At 37.7% G+C, this 23687-nt stretch overlaps 1 protein-coding gene across 1 annotated transcript; it reads left to right on the forward strand.

The window, feature by feature from the left end:
* The first annotated feature begins 13466 nt into the window (after window positions 1–13466).
* On the forward strand, window positions 13467–23047 carry LOC148844879 (transmembrane protein, putative (DUF288)). The gene is made up of 3 exons (XM_088955641.1): window positions 13467–15401; window positions 22154–22280; window positions 22369–23047. The coding sequence occupies exons 1-3, from the start codon at window positions 13708–13710 to the stop codon at window positions 22840–22842; spliced, it is 2295 nt and encodes a 764-aa protein (XP_088811767.1). The 5' UTR covers window positions 13467–13707; the 3' UTR covers window positions 22843–23047.
* Window positions 23048–23687: the final 640 nt, after the last annotated feature.

Raw genomic sequence — 23687 nt, forward strand, 5'->3', positions numbered from 1 at the left:
AGATAATATAAAATTTTTTAAATAGAAATAGATATAGAAAATTACAAAAAATTAGACACTTTAGTGATATTTTTTCAATCAAATTAAAAAAGGGTAAATCTCTTAAACTATCCCAACTGTTAACGAAATTGACAAGTTGTACCCTTACTGTTTAGATATTGTCTTGCGGTACCCTTAAGTTTTCTAACAATTGACAAGCTCTATCTCTAAATGTTCCATCGAAATTCATACACACATGACACCACGTGATGTATAAATTTTCTTCAAAACCCAATTTTCCCTTTAATAATAAACAAGAATTATTTTTTATTCATAATGAAAATGAAATACATAATTTAGAACTAACAAAAAATGAAATATAAAAATTAATAATAAATAGTTCAACTTTTGGGTTAAATGTTTTAACCTTTAATGTCATAAATAAATAATAAAAATTAATAAAATATAAAAATACATAAATTTTGTAAAAAAAACATTCTAACACATGTATAATATCATGTATTTATCATATTAAACAAAAAGTAAATGTGACATATTATAATTTTTTTTACACATAAAAATACAAAAAAGATTATAGAAAATTTTGAACACATAAAATTTTATATTTACACTATTGTTCAAAATATAATAAGATTATGAAACTTTCTTTTGACTAAAATCAAGGTTATAAATACCAACCGAGAAATAAAACCCTTTGGTTTCTAATTTCCAAGTTAGTCGTTCAACCATTCGTTTTGAAAGGGTTAAACCGGTAAGATATAAAATATAATGTAACTTTTTATTTTGACCATTAGGTTAGGATTAGGTTAAAGCCTACTATATATTTACATTATTATAAGAGGGAGTGTTAGACTTTGAAAAGGAGGTAGCTGATTAAAGTTGAGCAGTGAGAAAAAAGAAAGGGAAGAAGAAGATAATGAAGCATTTCCGGAGGTGGTTGTCACCATATTCATCGAGAATTATTGCAGAAATATTTGCCCAAAGAAAAAGAAGAAGGAATCTTCAGTGATGGCTATCTCCTTGTTCATCAATGTCGCTGCTACAACATCGCTTGCCCACTTTTTACATATTTCTCATCTCTCTAAATCTCTTTTAACTCCCAAATCATTTGCTTCATTGGTGTATCTCAGATTTTAATAAAAGATTGGTGTTTAATCTCTTATCTCTTGTATCGATTTTAAAAATTTCTTCATTGTAGTTGTACTTTTTTGTTATTACAATTTAAAAAGAATCACATAAATGAGAAAACTCAAAATCAAAATAAAATAACTAAAAACCCTAACTAATTTTGGTTATTGGGAATAATCAAACAAGATTTTGAGATATGAAACTTTCTTTTACCAATTTTTTTATTTTCTAATTTCTTTTTTAAAATAAATAAAAATTTTGGAATTAATTTGAAAGCAACCCAAGAACTAGTAACTAGGTTAAACGTTTTAATGGTTAAACCATTCGGATCAACAGTTCTTTGACCATTTCGACCTTTTTTTGTAAAAATAGTAGTTTGGGGCCAAAATGAAACTGATGATTTAATGGTAAGGTTTTAATTGTAAATTATACTACTTTTCACCTCATTCAATTTCCTTTATTTAAATATTACATTTTTTAATGAACAAAAGAAAAATGACCTATACTATATATAAAAGTGTAGATGCAGAGTGGAAGTTTTTTTGAACTAAAATTACTCTCAATTTCTTTGTTTGATAAAGGACATGAAGGTCATTTTATTACAGATTTATTGCCAACTTTTGATAGTTACTAAAATGCCCATATTTTTTTATTTATTACACCTCTAATTATAAGGGTTGAAAATGTAAATTCAATTATTACTTTCCACCTCGTTTAATTCCCTTTTATTAAGTCTTATACTTAAAGGTATTAACTCCCATTTCTCCTATTAAATCTTATATTTAAGTTATTTTTCATCAATAAATAGTACTAATTAGATCTATGTTAATATTTTAACGATATGAACACATATATTTCAAAACTAGCTAAAAAATAAAAGCATTATTTATCCAAGTGGTGGCTAAGCAATTCAATCATCCAAATCAAATTGATAAACCTATGAAGTCATTAGGTAATAAAATTTTTAAAATAGAAATAAATATAAAAATTACAAAAATATATAAAAAATTAGACACATTTATGATACTTTTAATAATCAAATTAAAAAATAAGTGTAATAAATAGAATTATTTTTATTGATAATAAAATGAAATACATACATTAGAACTGACCAAAAAACATTTAGAAACATGTTTAATATTAATTAATTATCATATTAAACAAAGTTAAGTGTTACATATCGGAATTATTTTTACACATAAATATAAAAGAATTATAAAAAAAATGAATACACATATAATTCTATATTTACATTACTATTAAAAATATAATTAAGATTATGGAATTTTCTTTTAATTAAAATACTCATTTTTTAATTTAATCCCTATTTAATTGTAAGGTTTAAATTGTAAATTGAACTATTAATTTTACCTCATTCAATTTCCTTTATTTAAATCTTACATTTCTATAGTAAAAAAGATAAAATATTATAAAAAGAAGAATTTAACTAAGCAGATAGACCTATCAATGATACTTAAAACTTCACAACTCAATCCAATTATTACATATTTAGATGATGTATTTATGTAATAAGATTTGGATTTTGGAATATGCATCCGATTAATAATAAAAAGCAAAAAAAAACATATAAAAACAAACAAAATAAAAATACATATTTATAGAAAATTTTGAATACATTATTACTATCATTATCATCACCTAGAATTACCACGTGCAAAGCACGTAATGCTTACTAGTAATTCAAAATGTTTCAAGTAAAAATAGCAATGGTACAAAATACAACTTAAAGAGTTTATATATATATATATATATATATATATATATATATATATATATATATGTATATATATATATATATATATATATATGTATATATATATAATATTGTTGTTTCTACCTGAAACATTTTTAGATTGATCAATACAGATGGGAATATAACATATATTTGAGGCTGTTTTTGGTCAGCCAACCTTCCCATAAAAATAAAATCAACGATGGGGATTTGGGAATTGAAGGAGCTTGACCAATCAAGGGCTGACTCATTGGTGTATTAACTGGTTTGTTCCAACATTGACACAGAATCAAATCCCACAACCAGCAATTCAGAGAAAACTTGGTTAGGAAGAAATTATTAATGGTGCATTGCACTGAATACCAAAAAAGGAGCTTAACTTCTTTGAAATATGGCTTCCCTAATTTGGAACTTTTTGATGCTTCACGTATTGAGTCCCATGAACCGGAATGAACCGGAATCGCTGGTTTTTTCGAGGAAAGGATTAATTAGCTAAGCTTCGATAATTATTTTACATGAATTTGCATCGGACACCCTCGTGCATTGAGAACATCTCTTCGTCACAATTATGAAAGATGTTCCCGGTGCATACTGAGATGTACATATGAGTGTCAATCAGAACTCGTATTACGAGCTGAGGGATCACCGATCATTGTGTTACACACTTCCACGCCAATCACAAAGTGCATATTGCTCTGCTATTCCTATATCCCCATTCAAAGAACATTACAGTTGCTCACTTGGATTATCTCCCTTGTCTCGGCAAGGATGTGAGAACAATTCATGCGTAGCAGATCCGGAGTACAATCGTTCAATCTCTCACTTTCATTTATGGCTTCGAGGTAAAATGATTGACTCTACAGGCCAAACAATGGCTATCAAGCTTAACTAATCCTAATCCTCTCTTGTATATGATGAACCCGAATTTCTTGCATTTTCTCCCACACATTTCTTTTACATTTCCATTTCCATTTACGTTTTGCATTCTATACACGTGTAGAGGAAACCTGTCACAGACTGAATAGAAGTATAAAAAAGAAAGGTATAAGAGATGTAAGTTCTGCTTTTGAATTATGAATTGTGCTGTTGGTGAAAATGCTAGTTTGGATCCATGTATTTGTTGTTTCAGAAGTAAAATAAATTGGCATCTGATTTCCATTTATCATCTTCACATTGTATTAAAATATAAGTAATTAGTAGCCTTTATAAACAATTTCAACTGAAAGCTCCCTGTTTTCCGTCATGGGGCAGAAACTACCTATCTATTTTGTATGCATATACATCAGCTGCACTCCCAAAGAGGGAAATAGGATTCAGTTCAAATCTTCTATAACCTCCACTCATAACATTGGCCAATCACAATACACCATGTCAGCTATATATATATATGGGTCCCAAACATCAGGTTCACATGGTGTACTTTATCATATTTTAAGACACATATCGGATATGCTATGAAATTGTTTGGATCATGGTTGAGCTGGTCTTAAATGCCACGTGGCCGCCTAGTCACCTCGGCCACGTTGCACCGCCCAACCAGCTTTGCGGCATACACCAACTCTGTAGCCATGACCGCGCAACGCTATCTCCATAGCCCCCACCTTATCCTCTCAACCACATCAATCCCACGTCACACTGATAAGCACGACCAAGAACAGGAGAAGGAATGAGGACAACTCCGCTGGGGGTTAGGACTCTATGCCAAAGACCTCGGCAATTAACCTCATCTCAGCAACCCCGAAAGCGTAATTCAACCAGAACATGGACCTTCAGCTATAAAAAAGGTATCTCCCACTCTAGGTAAGGGATTCCAACTTCTAGCACCCATACTGTCACTTTGCTCGGATCGGCACCCTCATTGATTGGCCCGGACATCAAACACCTTCTACTGACTTGAGCGTCGGAGTGCCTACTGGGGATAACTCCTCGGACCTCTAACATCCTTTCTTGATCACAAGTCTTGAAGTACGGCTCCGTCCTTTCACCTCGGCTCCGCCCTGTTGGCAAGGAATATTTGACTGCAACCTTGGTTCGTGCACTACCTCGGATTGAGTAATATCATATTGGCGTCATTTGTGGGAAACACACAAAAATCCTTTCCTAATTTTCTCTCACCACGCAATCAAGAAAGATGCCAAGAAGCGCTTTGGAATGCTCAACATGTCGATCCCCATCTCGGGGATCCCGCTCTCATCGTAGCTTTTCAAGACCAGGTGCCACCAAGCTCCCCAGCAACATTGAGAGCTTGGAAGTACCTCGGCCAATAAAGACTAAGGCAGAGACCTCTGCCAACAAGGAGCAAAGACCTGGTTCAGCACAAGATCGAGGCCACTAAGGCAGAAACCTCGGCCAACAAGGAGCAAAAACCTCGATTAGCATAAAATCGAGGCCATTAAGGTAGAGACCTCAGGCAACAAGGAGCAAAGACATCGGTCAGTATAAGATCGAGGCCACTAAGGCAGAGACCTCGGCCAACAAGGAGCAAAGACCTCAATAGCATGAGATTGAGGCCACTAAGGCAGAGACCTTGGCCAACAAGGAGCAAAGACCTCGGTTAACACAAGATCGAGGTCACTAAGGTAGAGACCTCGGCCAACAAGGAGCAAAGACCTCGGCAGCATGAGATTGAGGCCACTAAGGCAGAGACCTTGGCCAACAAGAAGCAAAGACCTCAGTTAACACAAGATCGATGTCACTAAGGCAGAGACCTCGGCCAACAAGGAGCAAAGACCTCGGTCAGCATAAAATTGAGCCCACTAAGGCAGAGACCTTGGGCAACAAGGAGCAAAGACCTCAGTTAGCATAAGATCGAGGCCACTAAGGCAGAGACCTTGGTCAACACAAGATCGAGGCCACTGAGGAAGAGATTTCAACCAACAATGAGCAAAGACCTCGGTCAGCATAAGATCGAGGATATTAAGGCAGAGACCTCAATCAACATAAGATCGAGGCCACTAAGGTAAAGACCTAGGCCAACAAGGAGCAAAGACCTCGGTCAGCACAAGATCGAGGCCACTAAGGTAGAGATCTCAGCCAACAAGGAGCAAAGACCTTGATCATCATAAGATCGAGGCCACTAAGGCAGAGACCTCGGCCAACAAGGAGCAAAGACCTCGGTCAGCACAAGATCGAGACCACTAAGGTAGAGACCACGACCAACAAAGAACAAAGACCTCGATTAGCATAAAATCGAGACCACTAAGGTAGAGACATCAACCAACAAGGAGCAAAGACCTCAGTCAGCATGAGGTTGAGGGCACTAAGGCAGAGACCTCGGCCAACAAAGAGCAAAGACCTCGGTCAGCATGAAGTTGAGGCCACCAAGGCAGAGACCTCGGCCAACAAGGAGCAAAGACCTCGGTTAGCATGAGATTGAGGCCACTAAGGCAGAGACTTCGGCTAACTTCGAGCCACTCAACCCAGATAATGCGCTAAACCAGACTTCAATTTCAAGTTCCTTAGCCGAGAACTGAAGAACTCTTTCACAGCACACCACGACCAAGCACTCCTCTCTTCAACTTCGGAACTGGGGGAGTGGTGTTCAGATTCCAAAATTTTGAGTCTAAGTTCACCAGCTGAAGAACAAAGAGCCCTTCCATGACGCAGCACAGCCGAGCATCAGAGAAGCTCAGACTCCGAAGACCAACTGAAAGCTCATCGGTGCCTAACCGAAGTAAACGACCACACTATGCCTCGGTCAAGCACTCCTCTCCTTGACTCAGAAACTAGGGGAGTGGTGTTTGGATTCCAAAATTATAATTCTCAGAGTTCCGTAGCCGACGATCAAAGAATTTGTCGTCCACATCCCGCATTGCATGGACTCCAAGCTCGGACAAGCGTCGAGGAATACTAAGTGGACCAGACGTTCAACCAAGACTACAACTTGGAGTTCCTTAGCCGAGAACTAAAGCACCATGTCACGCTACAACTTGACTGAGCACTTCATTCCTCGACTTCAGAACTGGGGGAGTGGTGTTTGAGTCATGGTTGAGCTGGTCTTAAATGCCACGTGGCCGCTTAGTCACCTCGGCCACGTTGGCACCACCCAACCATCTTCGCGGCATACATCGACTCTGTAGCCATGACCGCGCAACGCTATCTCCATAGCCCCCACCTTATCCTCTCAACCACGTCAGTCCCACGACACACATATAAGCACGACCAAGAACAGGAGAATGAATGAGGACAAGTCCACTGGGGATTATGACTCTATCCCAAAGGCCTTGGCAATTAACCTCATCTCAGCAACCCCGAAAGCCTAATTCAACCAAGACATGGACTTTCAGCTATAAAAAGGTATATCCCGCTCTAGGTAAGGGATTCTGACTTCTAGCACCCATACTGTCACTTTGCTCGGACCGACACCCTCATTGATTGGCCCGACCATTAAACACCTTCTACTAACTTGAGCATCGGAGTGCCTACTCGAGGATAATTCCTTGGGCCTTTGACATTCTTTCTTGATCAGAGGTCTTGAAGCGCGGCTTTGTCCTTCCACCTCGGCCCCACCCTATTGGCAATGACTATTTGACTACAACCTCAGTTCGTGTACTACCTTGAATTGAGCAGCATCAGAAACAATACGGAATAATTAAAATATAGATGGATATGTTAAGAAATGATTTAACCGGTGATCCTTTATCAATGAATATGATATTAAATAGAATGGACTGATGATGAAACATGGTTTATATGATCAAATCCCATATAATTGGAATAAGGCTTTGATAATGATGACAATGGATATGCCAAGAAAATTTATTTGAATTTCAATTTGTAACAATCTTACTATGAAACTGTTAGCTTTATCAGTTGGTACTCAAATAGGACCATTCAACCATGCACAAGTTGGTCAATTGTTTATTAAAGAATTTGCTTCACTGGAATATGAAAGAAGATTTACCACCAATAAGCCCCCCTATTAGGGCTACAAATATATCAAATTGGATAAGATATCAGTGAATCCAAATTTGATTCATTTATATTCAAATTTGAATCAGATCTTATCATCAGATTTATGCTGGATTCAAATCTAATTTGGATTACAATCGATATTGAAAAATATAAATAAAGTATATTAAAAATGATCAAAATATTATATAGTATTAATAAAATAAACTAAAAACGACTTTGACTTTGATGTTGTATTTTATGAATGAAATTAATTAAAAAATACTTATATGAAACTTGAACATAAGAAAATTTAGTAAAAACACATAATAGATACAATATAAATACTAAGTGTATAAATGCATATATGTATTTAAATCGAATCCATTCAGATTAAATTAGATTAGATAGGGGTTTATCCATATTCAATCCAATTATAAATAGATTGAATTGGGGTCACCCTTAGGGGATGTCCTTTTTTTGGATTTGGAGAGGGGGGAAAGTTGGTCAATGGGATTTTGGTTCCCATTGACCAAGAATTCCATGTTCTTTTTTAGTTTTATGTGGGGACCAGGGAAAGTTTATTTTCCTAGGTATCACTTACATAGGAAAGCGATACCCATCTCCTAGGTGGGTAAATAACTTTCCCACATAGGGGGGAGTTATCAACACTTGAATGGAACAAAAATACCCCTTTTAATAATGGATTTCTATGGATAAAATGATCATTGCCTTATTTACCTGGGAAATAAAAGGACATGGGTAAATGCACTTACCTAGGTAAGTGTTTCCTAGGAAAAACTTATCCAGGTAATTGCATTTACCCAGGTACGAAAAGCAAACGGGGCCTTAATGGGATCCACTTTGGACAATCGGATGCCGTTTGCACCCTTACTCCCAACTAGGCACTATAGCCCTATATCAAGAACAGTTGCTTGTTCGGAGCAAATCCTAACTCATAGAATATAAAAAACTAATCACATGCATGATCTAGAAGATGTTTCCCATTGTTGCATTTTTTCTTATATATATACTCGTTTAACAGGTCACCAAATAAGCATTTTATTATCTTGATGTCTACTTAGGCAAAACTATGTGAGGTGGACTATTTTTGGTTACTAGTTCATCTCTCACATGGTGATGTGAGCAGCTTGGGTTAAGTGATAAACCCATATCAACCAAACATAATGATATAATATGTAGCATTGGAGCATATTTATAAGGCCTCATTCGTTTTTTGGGAAGTAGGGGTGGATAAGGTAGTAGGTCCTATGGAAAAGAAATAAACCCACATTCATTTTCCAGTATTAGTGGGTTCTACAAAAAAGAATAATTCCCAAGCGGACCATTTACCTGGAGAAGTAATACTCTCTTTAGACTTGAATAAATTACTTACCCATGTGTGTCAAAAATCATTAATGTGTGATAGGACAATATTGTTCCTTCAATAATGCCACTTATAATGTCATTTTTGGATAAATTGGTCATTGTACACCTTGGGAATATAACAACACTAATAAGTGCTCATATCTGGTTAAGTGTTTCCCAATGAACACTTGCATGGTTAAGTGTATTTATCCAAGTAAGTCATTTAATAAGACATGAACGGGACCTAAATATTGCCTTGCTGATTGAGTATAGGTATACTATTTGTGAGACAAATGGGATTCAAATTAGTAGTTTCATACGTGCGATGGTTTGTTTCTCTTTCTTTTTGCTTTCTTAGAAATAAAAAAAAGTGTTTTGAGGGATAGGAAACCTTAATCTTAGGCAACAAAAGTAATTGCCTCTGTAGTAAAATAGTGATATCCAATAGGAATTCCAATAGTAGGATGATACAAAACCAAATTAAGTTGGGATTCTTTCGATGGCTTGGGAGAGAGAGGTATGCAGTTTTCAACAGTTAACCTATATTATCACATTTAGGCCACATTCATTTACAAAATTTTCACTGACTCAGGTAAATATTTCCTAGGTAACGCTTACCTGAATAAATTCACTTACCCATATTCTTTTGATTCCCAAGTAAATAATGTAATGACTTTTGACTTTTTTACACATAAAAAAGCTAACGTTAAAATGAGCAAATTTGTCATATTATGTTTTTATAAACTTTTTCCCCCAAGTGGAAAAGTCACTTACCCACCTGGGACATGAATAAATTTTACTGAGGTCAATGAAACTCTTTTTATCATGGGGCCCACCCATTGGCCAACTCCCCCCATTTATCGGTAAACAAATGGGCCTAAGTATAATATTCTCTTGACCATGGATAATGTGTCTTTATCATCCACTTTTGGTAGGAGCTATTTTGCTTTAATCTTTTTTTTTTCAATTAAACCTGAGGTAGCATTTATATTTGCACTGAACATCTGTACATATTTAGGCCCTATTTGGCAATGCTCTTCAAGAATAATAGAGGTTTTTGACAATTTGTTCTTTGAGAACATATTTTTGTTTTATATATAGAAACAGAAACAACATTTGTATAGCACAAGATCAATTATAGGGGGAACCCAGGTTGGGAGTTGGAAAAGGGAGTAGACGGAAGCTCAAATTGTTAGGAATTTCAAGGTAGATAGAGTTCATATTGTTAGGAAGTAGTTAGAGTTATGAAAACCAACCTAGTTTCATTTCACGCAACCTAGGTTGGGAGTTGGGAAAAGGAGTAGATGGAAGCTCATATCATTAGGAATTTCAGGGTAGATAGAAGCTCAGATCGTTAGCAAATTGAGAAAATAAACCATACCTGTGTAAATGATAGTTGTCAGTAAGCAAACGTCAAAGAGTTGTTGCAGTGTTCACATTGAAAGAATACTAGTAGAGAGGAAAATCGAATGAGAGGCAAAACAAGGTATCTAGTAACAAAGAAAAAGTGATGATAAGGAAGACAAGCAAAGCAGCGTTTACCATCGACAGTAAGCAAAAACGGTGCAAAACAGAGTGTTTACCGTTGGCAATGAGCAAAACCGAGTGGTCACCGAAGTCCCTAATCGTTCGCCAAAAATCCAACGCTCACCGCTCCTTGGTGGTGTGACAGTAAAGAGAAGTCAAAGAAAGAAGAAAGCCATTAGGTTGGGAAAATGTCTAAAATGCCCTTACTCTCACGTGGGAAGCAAGGCATATGTGTTCATAAATTTGAAGGATGATGTGAGAACTGCATATTCACCGGGAACATGTTCTTTGAGAGTGTCAATTTGTCACTCCCAAGGAATACATTGTTTGGGTGTTATTCTCACACGAGAATGACTCATTTTTCTCACTTTTATTTTGCCAAACGTGTTTTTGCTCTACGGGAATACCAGAAACAAGAGAAATATTCTAACGGAATGTTGCCAAACAGGGACTTACATTCTCCTCAAATGGAACTTTCCTTAAACTTTCTTTTTGTCTTTAATATTTTATCCAACCAAACATAGCCTAAGGTTCTCTTGTTCCAAGTTAGAGTATGGTCCTTGTTAATACCCAAATTGGACCAAGCATGCATCGTGGTCACATCACTCTCTTGTAACCCCTAATTAAACAAAACACACTAATCTTTTATGATTTTTTTTTATTTATCTCCATTTCCATAGTTGATATATATATGTTTAAATTTTAATAGACATTATACCATACGTAGGTTTCATGTATACGGAACATAGAACATTGAGGTATTCATTTATGATTGATTGTGTAGTCAAGTTTACACACGATTTCACACTGGATTAGGATTCGTTGCATGAATATTTATAACCACCCATGAAAAAGAAAGGAAAAGAATTTAAATGGCTCTTGACGTGAGGGTGCTCATTAAAACCAAAAAATCAAAAATCAAAAATTAAAAAGTCGAATTGATCTGACAAAATTAAACCATAAATTCTGATTAATCGAATTGATCGGTTTGATATTTTTGAAAATCAAAGGTATCAATTCGATTTCAGATAACCAACATGAAAAATCAACAGTTAACCATATATATATATATATATATATATATATATATATATATATACCTATTTATTATAAATAAATATAAATGCATTATTTAAAATATAAAATATATTATTTATTATAGCATAATATATTATATATCCTTCTAGTATTTATATTATATATATATTTATGGTATATTATAAATATCAAAAAATAAATAAAAACTGAATCAACTAATTTTGGTTCAATTTCTGATGAGGGCGGATTTGGCCCTCCAATGACATTGTGACAGATGGCATCTTAGTATAGATAGATGACACCTAGACACCACCTAAGTGATGATTTGGAGTCCCAAATTGCAGTTCGTCTTTACTCCGACCTGGCAACCTGCCTTTACACTGATCTAGCGACATCAACCACAACTTAGGTCGGCTTGTAGCACCTCGTCCAGGGTCAACCTGTAGTACCTTGTCACTGGCAGAAGTGACCTCAACACGAAGAGTGACCTCCCTCGAGGGCTTGCCGACCTGACTAAGGACCAGGCGGTGGTGACCTACGAGATTTGCTCACCGACAAATTTCATGCATATCCCGACGCTCCCAAGTTTCTCAAAAGTTGGCCCACGTATCAAATGTTCCGGAGGATGGTCAACGTGCATGGCGGTTACCTCCGAGGATCTCGGACCAGTTAGGCACGACCTCTCGGAAATCTCAGATGCGGTGCGTTTGGCCCAAACCAAACAATGCCTATATAAAAGGCACCAACCCCAATGACACAAGAGAGAGGCAAGTAAGCACATTTTAGCTCTCATACTTTATGATTTTTTAGCTCGCAATCTACTACGAGAGTACTAACTTAATCATCAAAGCGACCTCGCCGGATTAGCCACCCCAAGTCCTCTAACATTGATTCCTTGTAGATTTCTCTAAAGAGCTACCTAGTTCAACAATCAACCCAGCTCGACACCCAATCTACCCCTAGCTCGGCCTAGTCAGCTCGACATCCAAGTCCTCATCCAACAAAAATCCTCCACTTTGGCCTCTGAATCATTAGCCACCTAGAAGTAGTCCGAACAATAGGGTATTGCCAAAAAACCCTTCATCAATTTATTATAGCATAATATATTATATATCTTTCTAGTATTTATATTATATATATTTATGATATATTATAAATATAAAAAAAATAATAAAAACCGAATCAACTCATTTACATACAGTTTTCCAAAAATCGGTGATATTGATTTATTTGGTTGGGGAAGGTGAACTTGACATATTGAACCCCTCCCCTCTATGGTGTTTACCAAAAAAAACCCTCCACGATAACAATTAATCAAATTTACAAGAACTTGTCAAGCCATAAACCCCAATTTGCTAAAAAAACAGAAAAGCAATAAATCCAACACAATGTATTCAAAATTTAGGGTTGTTGGATAACAAATAAGACCGCTATATTTGTTACAGTACCAAAGATACAGTTCCAACCCACAAAATGGTTATTAAGCAGTCTGTTTGACCAGCTAAATTACAGATCACAGAGCATTTACAAAGAGTAAGAGAAGGATCAGATCCTTCACATTTTAAGCTTCATTGGGGTTAACTTTCAACTTCAAATTTTCATGTCACTGGCCTAAATATTTTCTTTTCTGTTTGTGTACTGATAACTGATTAGCTCATTAATCTTAAGATAGAGCTTTGGCCAAGTAAAATTTTGAAGAGGAGTCAATAAAAAAATATAAAAGGAAAAAACAGGAAAACCCACCTCAGACCTCACCAATGCCAACTAGCAGTAGTTAAATTCAAGAACAAGTAACAAACTAAACCTGTCGGCAGACCGACCAGACACTGCGAGAAGTTGAAGCAGAGAGACACCAATTTCAATTACACTACAAAGAGATTGAAGGGTCAAAATCCAGACGTGAAAAACACGAAGGAGAAGAAGAAGGAAGAGGAAGAAGAACAGCAGTTCCAGTTTCTGTTTTAGCTTCAGTCCTGATTCCAGTTTAGGTTGTTTTGGATCAAATGTTGGTCCAAGACCGTTCATCCCCCAAACCATCTAAATCCCACCTCAGAAAACCACCTCCTCTCCCTACAGATCGTTTTTCTGAACCCAAAAACCTTGATTTTTCCACATGGGTTTCCGAGAATCTCTACAAAATCGTCACAATTTCTCTCCTTGTCGTTGCAGTTGCCGTTCTCATCTTCCTCCGCAATTTTGGCGACACCGCCGCTTTCCTCTGTTTCAAAAACCGAGCTAGGGAGCTCGAGAAGATAGCCTACCCTGAAATTAAATGGAATGCGATCCAACCCATTGTCGACAAATACTCTCCTTTCGCCGCTTTCCGCTCCGAACAATGGATCGTCGTCTCCGTTTCCACTTATCCCACTGAGTCGCTTCGCAATCTCGTAAAACTTAAAGGTTGGCAAGTCCTCGCACTTGGCAATTCGAAGGCCCCTTCAGATTGGTACCTCAAAGGTGCGATTTTTCTATCTCTAGAACAACAAGCCAATTTAGGGTTTCGAGTTGTGGATCACCTCCCTTACGATTCCTATGTTAGGAAGACGGTTGGGTATCTCTTCGCAATTCAGCACGGAGCGAAGAAGATCTTCGATGCGGACGATCGTGGAGATGTAATTGACGGAGATCTTGGCAAACATTTTGATTTGGATCTGGTTGGTGAGGGTGCAAGGCAGCAGCCAATCTTACAGTACAGTCATGAGAATCCAAATCGAACTGTTGTAAATCCTTACATTCATTTCGGGCAGCGGTCGGTCTGGCCGAGAGGTTTGCCTCTGGAAAATGTAGGTGAGCTCGGCCACGAGGAATTTCTCACAGAAGTATATGGTGGTAGGCAATTCATTCAGCAAGGAATATCGAATGGCCTCCCGGATGTCGATTCAGTTTTCTATTTCACACGGAAGTCTGGATTGGAAGCTTTTGATATTAGGTTCGATGAGCATGCCCCTAAAGTGGCATTGCCACAAGGTATGATGGTGCCTCTGAACTCTTTCAATACGATTTTTCACTCTTCTGCATTTTGGGCTTTGATGCTTCCGGTTTCTGTTAGTTCAATGGCTTCCGATGTGTTGAGGGGTTACTGGGCACAGAGGCTTTTGTGGGAGATTGGTGGTTATGTTGTCGTTTACCCTCCCACTATTCATCGCAATGACAGGGTAGAGGCATATCCATTTTCAGAGGAGAAGGATCTCCATGTGAATGTGGGCCGTCTGATTAAGTTCTTGGTCCAATGGAGATCTGGAAAACATAGATTGTTTGAGAAGATCCTGGAATTAAGTTATTCGATGGCAGAAGAGGGATTCTGGACTGAGAAGGATGTGAGGTTTACTGCTGCATGGCTTCAGGACCTGCTTGCTGTTGGTTACCAGCAGCCAAGGCTGATGTCTTTGGAGCTAGATAGGCCACGGGCAACCATTGGTCATGGAGATAGGAAGGAGTTCATCCCTCGAAAACTACCGTCTGTGCATCTTGGAGTGGAGGAAACAGGGACAGTAAATTATGAGATAGGGAACTTGATTCGGTGGAGGAAGAACTTTGGGAATGTTGTGTTCATCATGTTCTGCAGTGGACCTGTGGAACGCACTGCTTTGGAATGGAGATTGCTCTATGGAAGAATATTCAAGACTGTAATTATTCTAGCAGAGCAGAGCAATGCAGATCTTGCTATTGAACAGGGCAACTTAGACCTAGCATACAAGTAAGTTAGATTGCATTTTTTTTTTCTCCACTATTCGTTCATTCATTATATATTCTTATGCAAAACTGCTGTTGAAAACATTGTTAGTGATGTTAAAGTTACCAATCCAAAATAAAAAGGAGAAATCATTTTTAGTAATATCTTCAACTAGAACTGGACTGGGTCAATGTGAAAATCTTGAGAAGCATTGCCTGTGAGTGCATCAAATATTGTGAGGCCCTTACAGAGTCTTGAATTTATAGAGCAAGTACAATAATTAAGAGATCATCTAACGAGTGCTTATCTTAGTGCAGCTGGTACCAGAAGTTCCATGCTCATTATAAAATGATTTGGTTCTTTTTTTCCTGTCATTGGACATTTAGGGACATTCTTGCTTGTCTGTCTGAAAACCCTCATGCTGTCATGCATGCCACTTCAGGAGATGCAGAAATTAAATTGCTCGAGTAATTTGAAATCATATATTGTACAGAAGGCCCAGAGTTTTATGTAAAGGGAGGAGGAACCTTCTTAAAAGGGAAGATATCTGATTTTAAGAAAAATCTCACCATGCAGCTGTAACACCAGACAATATGTATGGAACAATATGTTGGGCAATCAAGAAACAACATATCAATAAAATGCATTCTGCAGAAAAGGAAGATGCTGAGATGGATCAATGGCAACACTAACATGGTAGAATTGGAAAACTGTGCTTCTATAATCCAAGGGGTAATCAAACATGTGATCAGGATTAAAAAAAAAAGTCAATAAGATGGCATAATCATGTGTGGTAGACAATTGAAGGCACCAACAAGGAAATGCTACCCCATGCAAGGCAAGGATGCCAAAAGATCACAGCCTCTTGCATATGATCATTTGGTTTATATGAGAAGAAAGGAAAACTATAATGTTCTAGAAGGCAAAATCCTTACAGAGATCAAAGATATTTATAGGAGTTATCAATCATTACAGAGTGGAATGTGAGAGGACTGGGTAGTGCAAGGAAAAGAGCAGTAATAAAAGGAGTCATCCGGAAAATGGACCCCGATGTGGTACTATTACAGGAAACAAAAAGAGCAGAATTTGATACCAAATGGGCAAGGAGTGTGTGGAGGAGTAGGGGAATTAGTTGGGCAGTCCTACCATCTTGGGGATCAGCAGGGGGGTGGTGACATTGTGGAAAAATGAGGTAGTGGAAGGCCTAGAGGAATTGGTAGGACAATTCACAGTCTCGTTGAAATTTAGGCAAGTGGAAGATGGTTTTGAATGGGTATTAACCAATGTGTATGGGCTAAATGACTACAGAGAAAGAAGATTATTATGGGAGGAGTTGGCAGACATAAGGGGTTTGTGGGAAGGTCCATGGTGCCTAGGAGGTGACTTTAATGTAATAAGATTTCTGAGAGAAACAAATAGTTCTAGGCAGAGGAGCACCACAAGTATGAGGAGGTTTAACCAATTCATTGAGGCCTTTGAATTAAAAGAAATTCCACTGTCACAAATGTGCTATACTTGGTCCAATCTCCAAACCAATCCAATTTGCTCTAAGTTGGACAGGTTCCTATTTACAAACAACCTGGAAGAACATTGGGGGAATCTGAACTCTAGAGCACTCCCAAGGGTGACTTCTGGCCACTAGCCTATTGTACTTTGTAAGGAGGATGTGCGTAATGCGGGCCTAACTCCATTTAGATTTGAGAACATGTGGCTAGAGCATCCGGGGTTCATTAGGAAGGTTGAAGAGTAGTGGGTAGAGAGCAACCCAACAGGGGTGTGGTATGGAATGAGGTTTCATAAGAAGCTCCAGTATCTGAAAGGGAGAATCAAGGAATGGAATCTACTAGAATTTGGGAGATTGGAGGAAAGGAAACAAAATGCGATCACACAAATTGTGGAACTGGACAATAAAGAAGGGAGGGAAGGCCTAACTGAAGAGGACAAGGAACATAGGTGGAGTTTGAGGAAACAATTAGAAGATTATATGCTTCAAGAGGAAATAAGTTGGAGGCAAAAGTCAAAATGCAAGTGGTTAACAGAGGGGGACAAGAACCCTAAATTCTTTCATGCCTTGGCTTGTGGCAGAAGGAGGAAGAATTCTATTACTAGATTGGAAATTGAAGGGAACAACATCACATGCTAGAGAGAAATAGCGGGAGCATTTGCAGATCATTTTAGGAGCATATATAGAAGGCCACTGAATAATAGGGTATGGTTAGAGGGCTTGGATTGGCCAACACTGAAGATAGAAGAGAGGGATTGGTTGGAGAAGAAATTTGAGTTGGAATAAATAAAAGAGGCGGTATTTTTGATGGATAGATCAAAAGCACCGGGCCCAGATGGTTTTACGATGGCTTTTTATTAGGATTGTTGGGAGATATTAAAGCAAGACATACTGTTGGTATTTGATGAATTCCATACCAGATGAGTGATTAACTCGGGGCTAAACTCCACATTCATTGCTTTAGTTCCCAAGAAAAGTGAGGCAAGCCACCCAAAGGACTACATGCCGATTAGTCTAGTTAACAACCTTTATAAGATCATCACGAAGGTGCTGTCAATTAGAATCATGAAGGTGCTACCATCTATCATCTTGAACAATCAAGGAGATTTTGTGAGGGGGAGACAAATAACAGATTGGATACTGGTAGCAAATGTGAGTTTAGAGGATTACAAGAGATTCGGGAGAAGAGGAGTGGTCTGCAAACTAGATCTAGAAAAGGCTTATGATATGGTTGATTGGTCCTTTCTATTGGAGGTGACGATGAATTTTGGGTTTGGAGATATCTGGTGCAATTGGGTGATGGGATGCATTAAGGATTATCACTATTCTATCTTGGTGAACGGGACAGTGGTGGACTATTTGGAGAGTTGGAAGGGATAATGTACCACTTACACATCTACAATTTGCAGATGATACGATTTTGTTTTGCAAAGGTGGGGATGTCAATTGGATTAAAAATTTGAAACTCTCTATGCAGCACTTTGAACAGATGTCAAATCTTAGGGTGAATTTTGAAAAAAGTTGTATAATTGGAGTCAATATGGGGGAAGGGGAGATGGGGGAGTTTGCAGATATTTTGGGATGTGCGGTGTCTAATTGGCCGTCAAACTACCTGGGCTTACCGTTGGGAGATAATCCTCAAAGAGATGATTTCTGGGCCCCTGTTGTGGAAAGATTTGAAAAGAGGCTGGCCAACTGGAAAAGAAATTATTTGTCCCTTGGAGGGAGAATCACCCTAATTAGGTTTACGTTGGCTAACCTTCCTGTATATTTTCTGTTAGTTTTTAGGATACCGGTTGAAAGTGGCTAATAGGTTGGAAAAGCTAATGAGGGATTTTCTGTGGGAGCCGGGGGAGGAGAAGAGGGACCATAGGGTCAAATGGGAGGTGGTTTGTAGAGCTAAAGAGGAGGGAGGGTTGGGTATTGGTAATATTAGGACTAGGAACCTGGCACTACTAGGAAAATGGTTATGGAGATTCTCACTGGAGAAAGATAGGTTGTGGGTTAAGGTGGTGGGAAGTATACATGGACTGGCAGATAATGGTTAGGATTCAAGAATTCTAGCAAGGGCCACAAGAGCTTCCCCTTGGAGAGCCATTCAAGCCATCTTGCCTTTATTCTCTCCATGGATCAGGTATGACTTGCATTCAGGTACCCTTATCAAATTCTGGGAACAAGTCTGGGTTGGGGACTTCCCTCTGAAAGATCAATTTCCAGGCCTTTTTGCTTTGTCCTCCCTCAAGGATGAACCGATTTCTTCCTTTATTGCTCCTTCTAATTCACCCTCTGGGTTTGGTTGGAACCTAAGCTTGAGAATAGGTGTTGGGGACACAAAGATTGCCTGTACCATAGCCTTACTTTCTATCCTTGAAGGGGTCTTTATTGATCCATCTAAAGCAGATACCAATTTCTTCCTTACTTTCTATCCTTGAAGGGGTCTTTATTGACTTGTATGACCCACTTATTAAGACCTTTTAGCTCCATCCCGTTGTAATCTTGTTTTTATCATTAATAAAATTTCACTGTTACTGATAAAAAAAATCATTGCAGAGTGGAAAACAGTGGTTAGATCTTGGCCATACAGAGCTCAGCCCTTTTCCAGTTTACCATTTAGTTAAAGTTTTGTTGCTTTTCCCTATGTAACCTGTAACCATTGTGGGCTATGGTAGTATTAAGAGATGGTGATAGGTTTGGTGGTTCTAGAATACCTATGACAGTTGATATTGGGGGTTTATTGAGAACTGAGCTCATGTCATTTGATATAAGAGCTCAGGTTATTGGTCAAGAAAGCATACCTCAGAGGATGCATCAATGGAGACTCTATTTTCTGATAGAATAGACAAGGGATTGGTAGTTCCAGTGGCTAATGGAAACTATGATACCAGTTTGGAGTCTACCTTTTCCTCTTTACTCTACCCCTACCCCTCACCCAATTGGTAAAAATTTATGCTAAGAGGGAAACGAAATGTGTGCAAGAACAATACAGGGGCAGGAAGATGAAAACAAACAGAAATAGCAAAAGAATTGACTTGCAGAAAGCCACACTTTATCAAGTCTCATCTATTAACAAGCCTCTGCAAGAATCAAAGCAATATAAGGACCTAATCACTGCATTTTCCACTGGTCAATAACTCTCTTGACCCCTTATTTTAACTCCCCAATCCTATGTGCAGGTTCATTTTTTTATGGTGGAGGTAGTCATATTCAGCTCTTGCCTAACCACTGTAATCTGTAATCTCTATCTTACCTGATCTATTGTCTTTGGACAAATCAGACTGGCTTCCATGGTCTCCGTTCAAGCTGTCCTGACCCTTCTTAACCTGTTATTTTCATTTCTCTAAACTCTAAACATTTTTCTTTTCCTGTTTATGCTGCTGATCCTACATCTTTCTTTCATTTCTTTATAATAGTCTAGCAATGACCCATGAGCTGGAATGCTCCTCTTTAACTCTTGATGCAAGAACCCTATTTCTAGGGTTGAAGGGACTGAACCATTTGCTTCAACAAACAATCAGTAACTAGGTGGAAGGTGACTCTAGACATGCTATTGCATGAGCTAAAGTTCAGGCTTCAGGCCCTTGGAAACTGCCCAACCTCTTAACTTAAAATCTCTGTACATCCCCTAATGTAACCCTTTCTCCAACTAGGTGGAAATTCTATTGTAAGAAGCACAATCTCAATAGCTGTAGTGTTGGTTGGGGTCTTCCCCCTTGTACTGAATTGTCCCATTTTTGCATGGTCCCAAAGAGACCTATTGCCATTTCATCCTTCAAATTTGACTTCCTTGTTCCAAATCCACATCTTATTTCCTCACATTGCAGCACAGAGTCTCATCCCCACCTATAACATCCTAAACATCGCAGCCCCTTGCTAGATTATATCCCCTCCCGGGCCTAACTTGATCCAGCATAAACCTCTCTTTTTCTTTTATTTCCTTTTTTTTTATGATTATCTATTTCTTTCATTTCTTGTATCAGCCAATATATTAGTTGATAGGGATGAATTATGAGTACTTTGCCTAAATATCACAGCACTGGGTCCCTTGAGGGTTTTGGGTCTTGGCAGCAAGGTTGTTTGGATGTTTCAAGAGCTGGGAAGGGGAGAAGGTTTTGTTTTTTTTAGGGGTCTGGAGGGATTTGGTGGTTGGTTGTTGAGTTTTCTCCCTTTTTTGTGGGTGATATCTTGTCACCTTCTTGTATCTTCTTTTCTTTTTTAATATTTTTTATTTTTTATTTATTACCAAAACAATTAATACTTTGCCTTTACTCAAAAAAATAAATGTTAGTTGATAGTATTCCAAGAGTGGGAATCTTGAGGAGTGAACGAAACTTCACCGTGAGGAGTCTTGGGCCTCTTTTTTTGTGATTCTATTCTTCTTGTCATTCCTGTATGCCTCTTCTCTACAACCTTTTTTTCTTATAATAAACATACCTTTGCCAACCAAAAAGTAATTCAATCATATCAACCAAACACTAGGGGAATTCTAGATTGAGACAAAATGAGAATGGATAAAATTAAGAAAATGTCCATCGAGTCACAAATACCACAGAAGCAGCACCAAAAAATATAGTAGGTGATTTAGACATAAAATTGGTAATTGCAGATTTGAAAAAATACACAAGGTGTCTTTGTGGTACTATATTTTTTATACGAAATGGTCAGACCTGGCAATTGGGTTGGGTGGGTCGGGTTCGGGTTAGGTCAAAGTACTTCGGGTTGATTTCGGGTCGGGTTGGATTTTGGGTTTGGTTGTCAAATGCTAGACCCTAACCCTAAATATTCGGGTTAGGGTTGACCCATGGGTCAATTCGGGTCATCCCAAAAAATAATTGAAATTTAAACAAATAAAAAAATGAAAAATGTCAAAATTAAAAGAATTAACCTTAAAATTCCAAATATAAAATAAAAAACTTGAACATTTAACAGTTTAAAGAGTAAACAATAAAAAGTAAATGAATTCTGTGGTTATTGATGAATTCTTTAGCTCCTCTTCCCTGTAACTTTTTTCCAATATTAATGAATTATGTGGTTATTGATAAAAAAAAAAGAAAAAAGAAAAAGAAAATGCTCCGAAGGGAAGGCGTGTTGATAAACACAAAAATGGATAGGGAGGTGGACAAAAATTATAAGCATGGGAAAACTATGTTAGTTGGCATATTGACTATTGAATGTGCTTAATTAATGCTAAATAACACGCACGCGTGCACACACACACACATAGATGGTCTAATGCTCTAAGTTCATGCTGGCAAATGTAAAACAATTTGTGCAGGTATCTACCTAAGATATTTGACCGTTTTACAAGTGCGGAAGGGTTTCTATTCGTCCAGGATGATACCATTCTTAACTACTGGAATCTGCTGCAAGCAGACAAGAATAAGCTGTGGATTAATGATAAGGTAATTGGCTTCTAATGTAGCTCCCAAGCATGCTGTTCCCTCTCTCTCTCTCTCTCTCTTAAATTCTTATCATTTTTGTGTTGACCAGGTATCCAATTCTTGGTTCACTGTTTCCACCACTGGCAAGGACACAGAGTGGTTTGCAAGTCAAGCAGACATGATCAAGAAAATTGTGAGCACGATGCCTGTTCACTTTCAGGTCGGTCACAAGGAAAGTAACACTGCTGAGCAGAGTGTAACCCTATGCACATCTGAAGTATTCTATGTGCCTCGGCGCTTTGTGGGAGACTTCACTGAGATTGTAGGTTTAGTGGGAAAGTTAGATATCCATCACAAGACTGCAATACCTATGATCTTTACAGCAATGGATTCACCACGTAATTTCGATTCTGTTCTCAATACGATGATTTATCGGTCAGAAGCACCAGTTAATGATACCTTGAGCTTTTATTCAGCACAAGCAACAGCAGTCCATCCATGCAATGTGTCCAGTGAGTCCGAATTCATAAAGTTGATAAGATTCATGGCTGAAGGTGACCCACTTCTGATGGAGCTGGTTTGAATGGGGAGGTTGTGGGCTGTGGGTACCATTCAGATTCAAACGGCAAAAATCAAGAAACATGTATCACTTGGTTAGTTATTACACCAAATTCTGTAATTTCCATTTTGCCTTTATTTTTTTTTTTCTTGGGAGAGGGGACAGGGATTTTTTGTTTATAGATTTTTTGTTGTATTATTATTCATTTACAGGGTGAAGATTCCCCTCACACATTTGTGTTTATCATTTCTATTGGTTTCAGAATACATAGGAAGAGGAGGAAATATCTCCTCGAACTACCTGTAGGAAGGTTCCGATTGTCCCATGGTAATATACTCATCCAAGAGAATCTATATAACAAATCGAGTCAATGTTTGATTACCCGTTGATTGGGTGGCCCACACAAATAGTTGAAGGGTGCAGGTTGGGGCCAATTCATATTCCAGAGCATCTTTTACTTCATGAACACGAGCCATTGAGAACTCTGGATTTGGTCTCATTAGATATTAGTCCTCACTCCTCCGCATTAGGAAAGATGAAATTAAAGGCTTCAAGAATAAAATAAAATCGCAATAGGCTTTAAAAAAAAATAATGAAAACAATATAGCAATTTCACAATGTATGAAGTTACGGGCAACATTGTACTTCCTCTAGGTCGACTGTCATTGGTTCAACCGTCTGCCCAATGGGTCAACCCATGATACCAAGGTAATAAAAAATTATAATAATGTGTGGTGTGGGTGGAACCCAACAGATTCAAACACACCACACCTTATAGTGACCATATTATTGAACATTATATATATATATAAACTTGGTAACTTAATAAGCGGGTCATACAAGTCAATGGTTTAAACATCTGGTTAAAG

The sequence above is a fragment of the Nelumbo lutea genome, chromosome 7, assembly GCF_056320005.1.
Source record: "Nelumbo lutea isolate HS-2025 chromosome 7, American lotus-T2T, whole genome shotgun sequence".
NCBI lineage: Eukaryota > Viridiplantae > Streptophyta > Magnoliopsida > Proteales > Nelumbonaceae > Nelumbo > Nelumbo lutea.

Excerpts from the sequence above, each read along its gene's own strand:
- LOC148844879 (XM_088955641.1), top strand. The coding sequence starts at position 13,708 with ATGTTGGTCCAAGACCGTTCATCCCCCAAACCATCTAAATCCCACCTC. Across the intron at positions 15,402-22,153 it reads AACTTAGACCTAGCATACAA|GTATCTACCTAAGATATTTG; the intron begins GTAAGTTAGATT and ends CAATTTGTGCAG. Across the intron at positions 22,281-22,368 it reads AGCTGTGGATTAATGATAAG|GTATCCAATTCTTGGTTCAC; the intron begins GTAATTGGCTTC and ends TGTGTTGACCAG.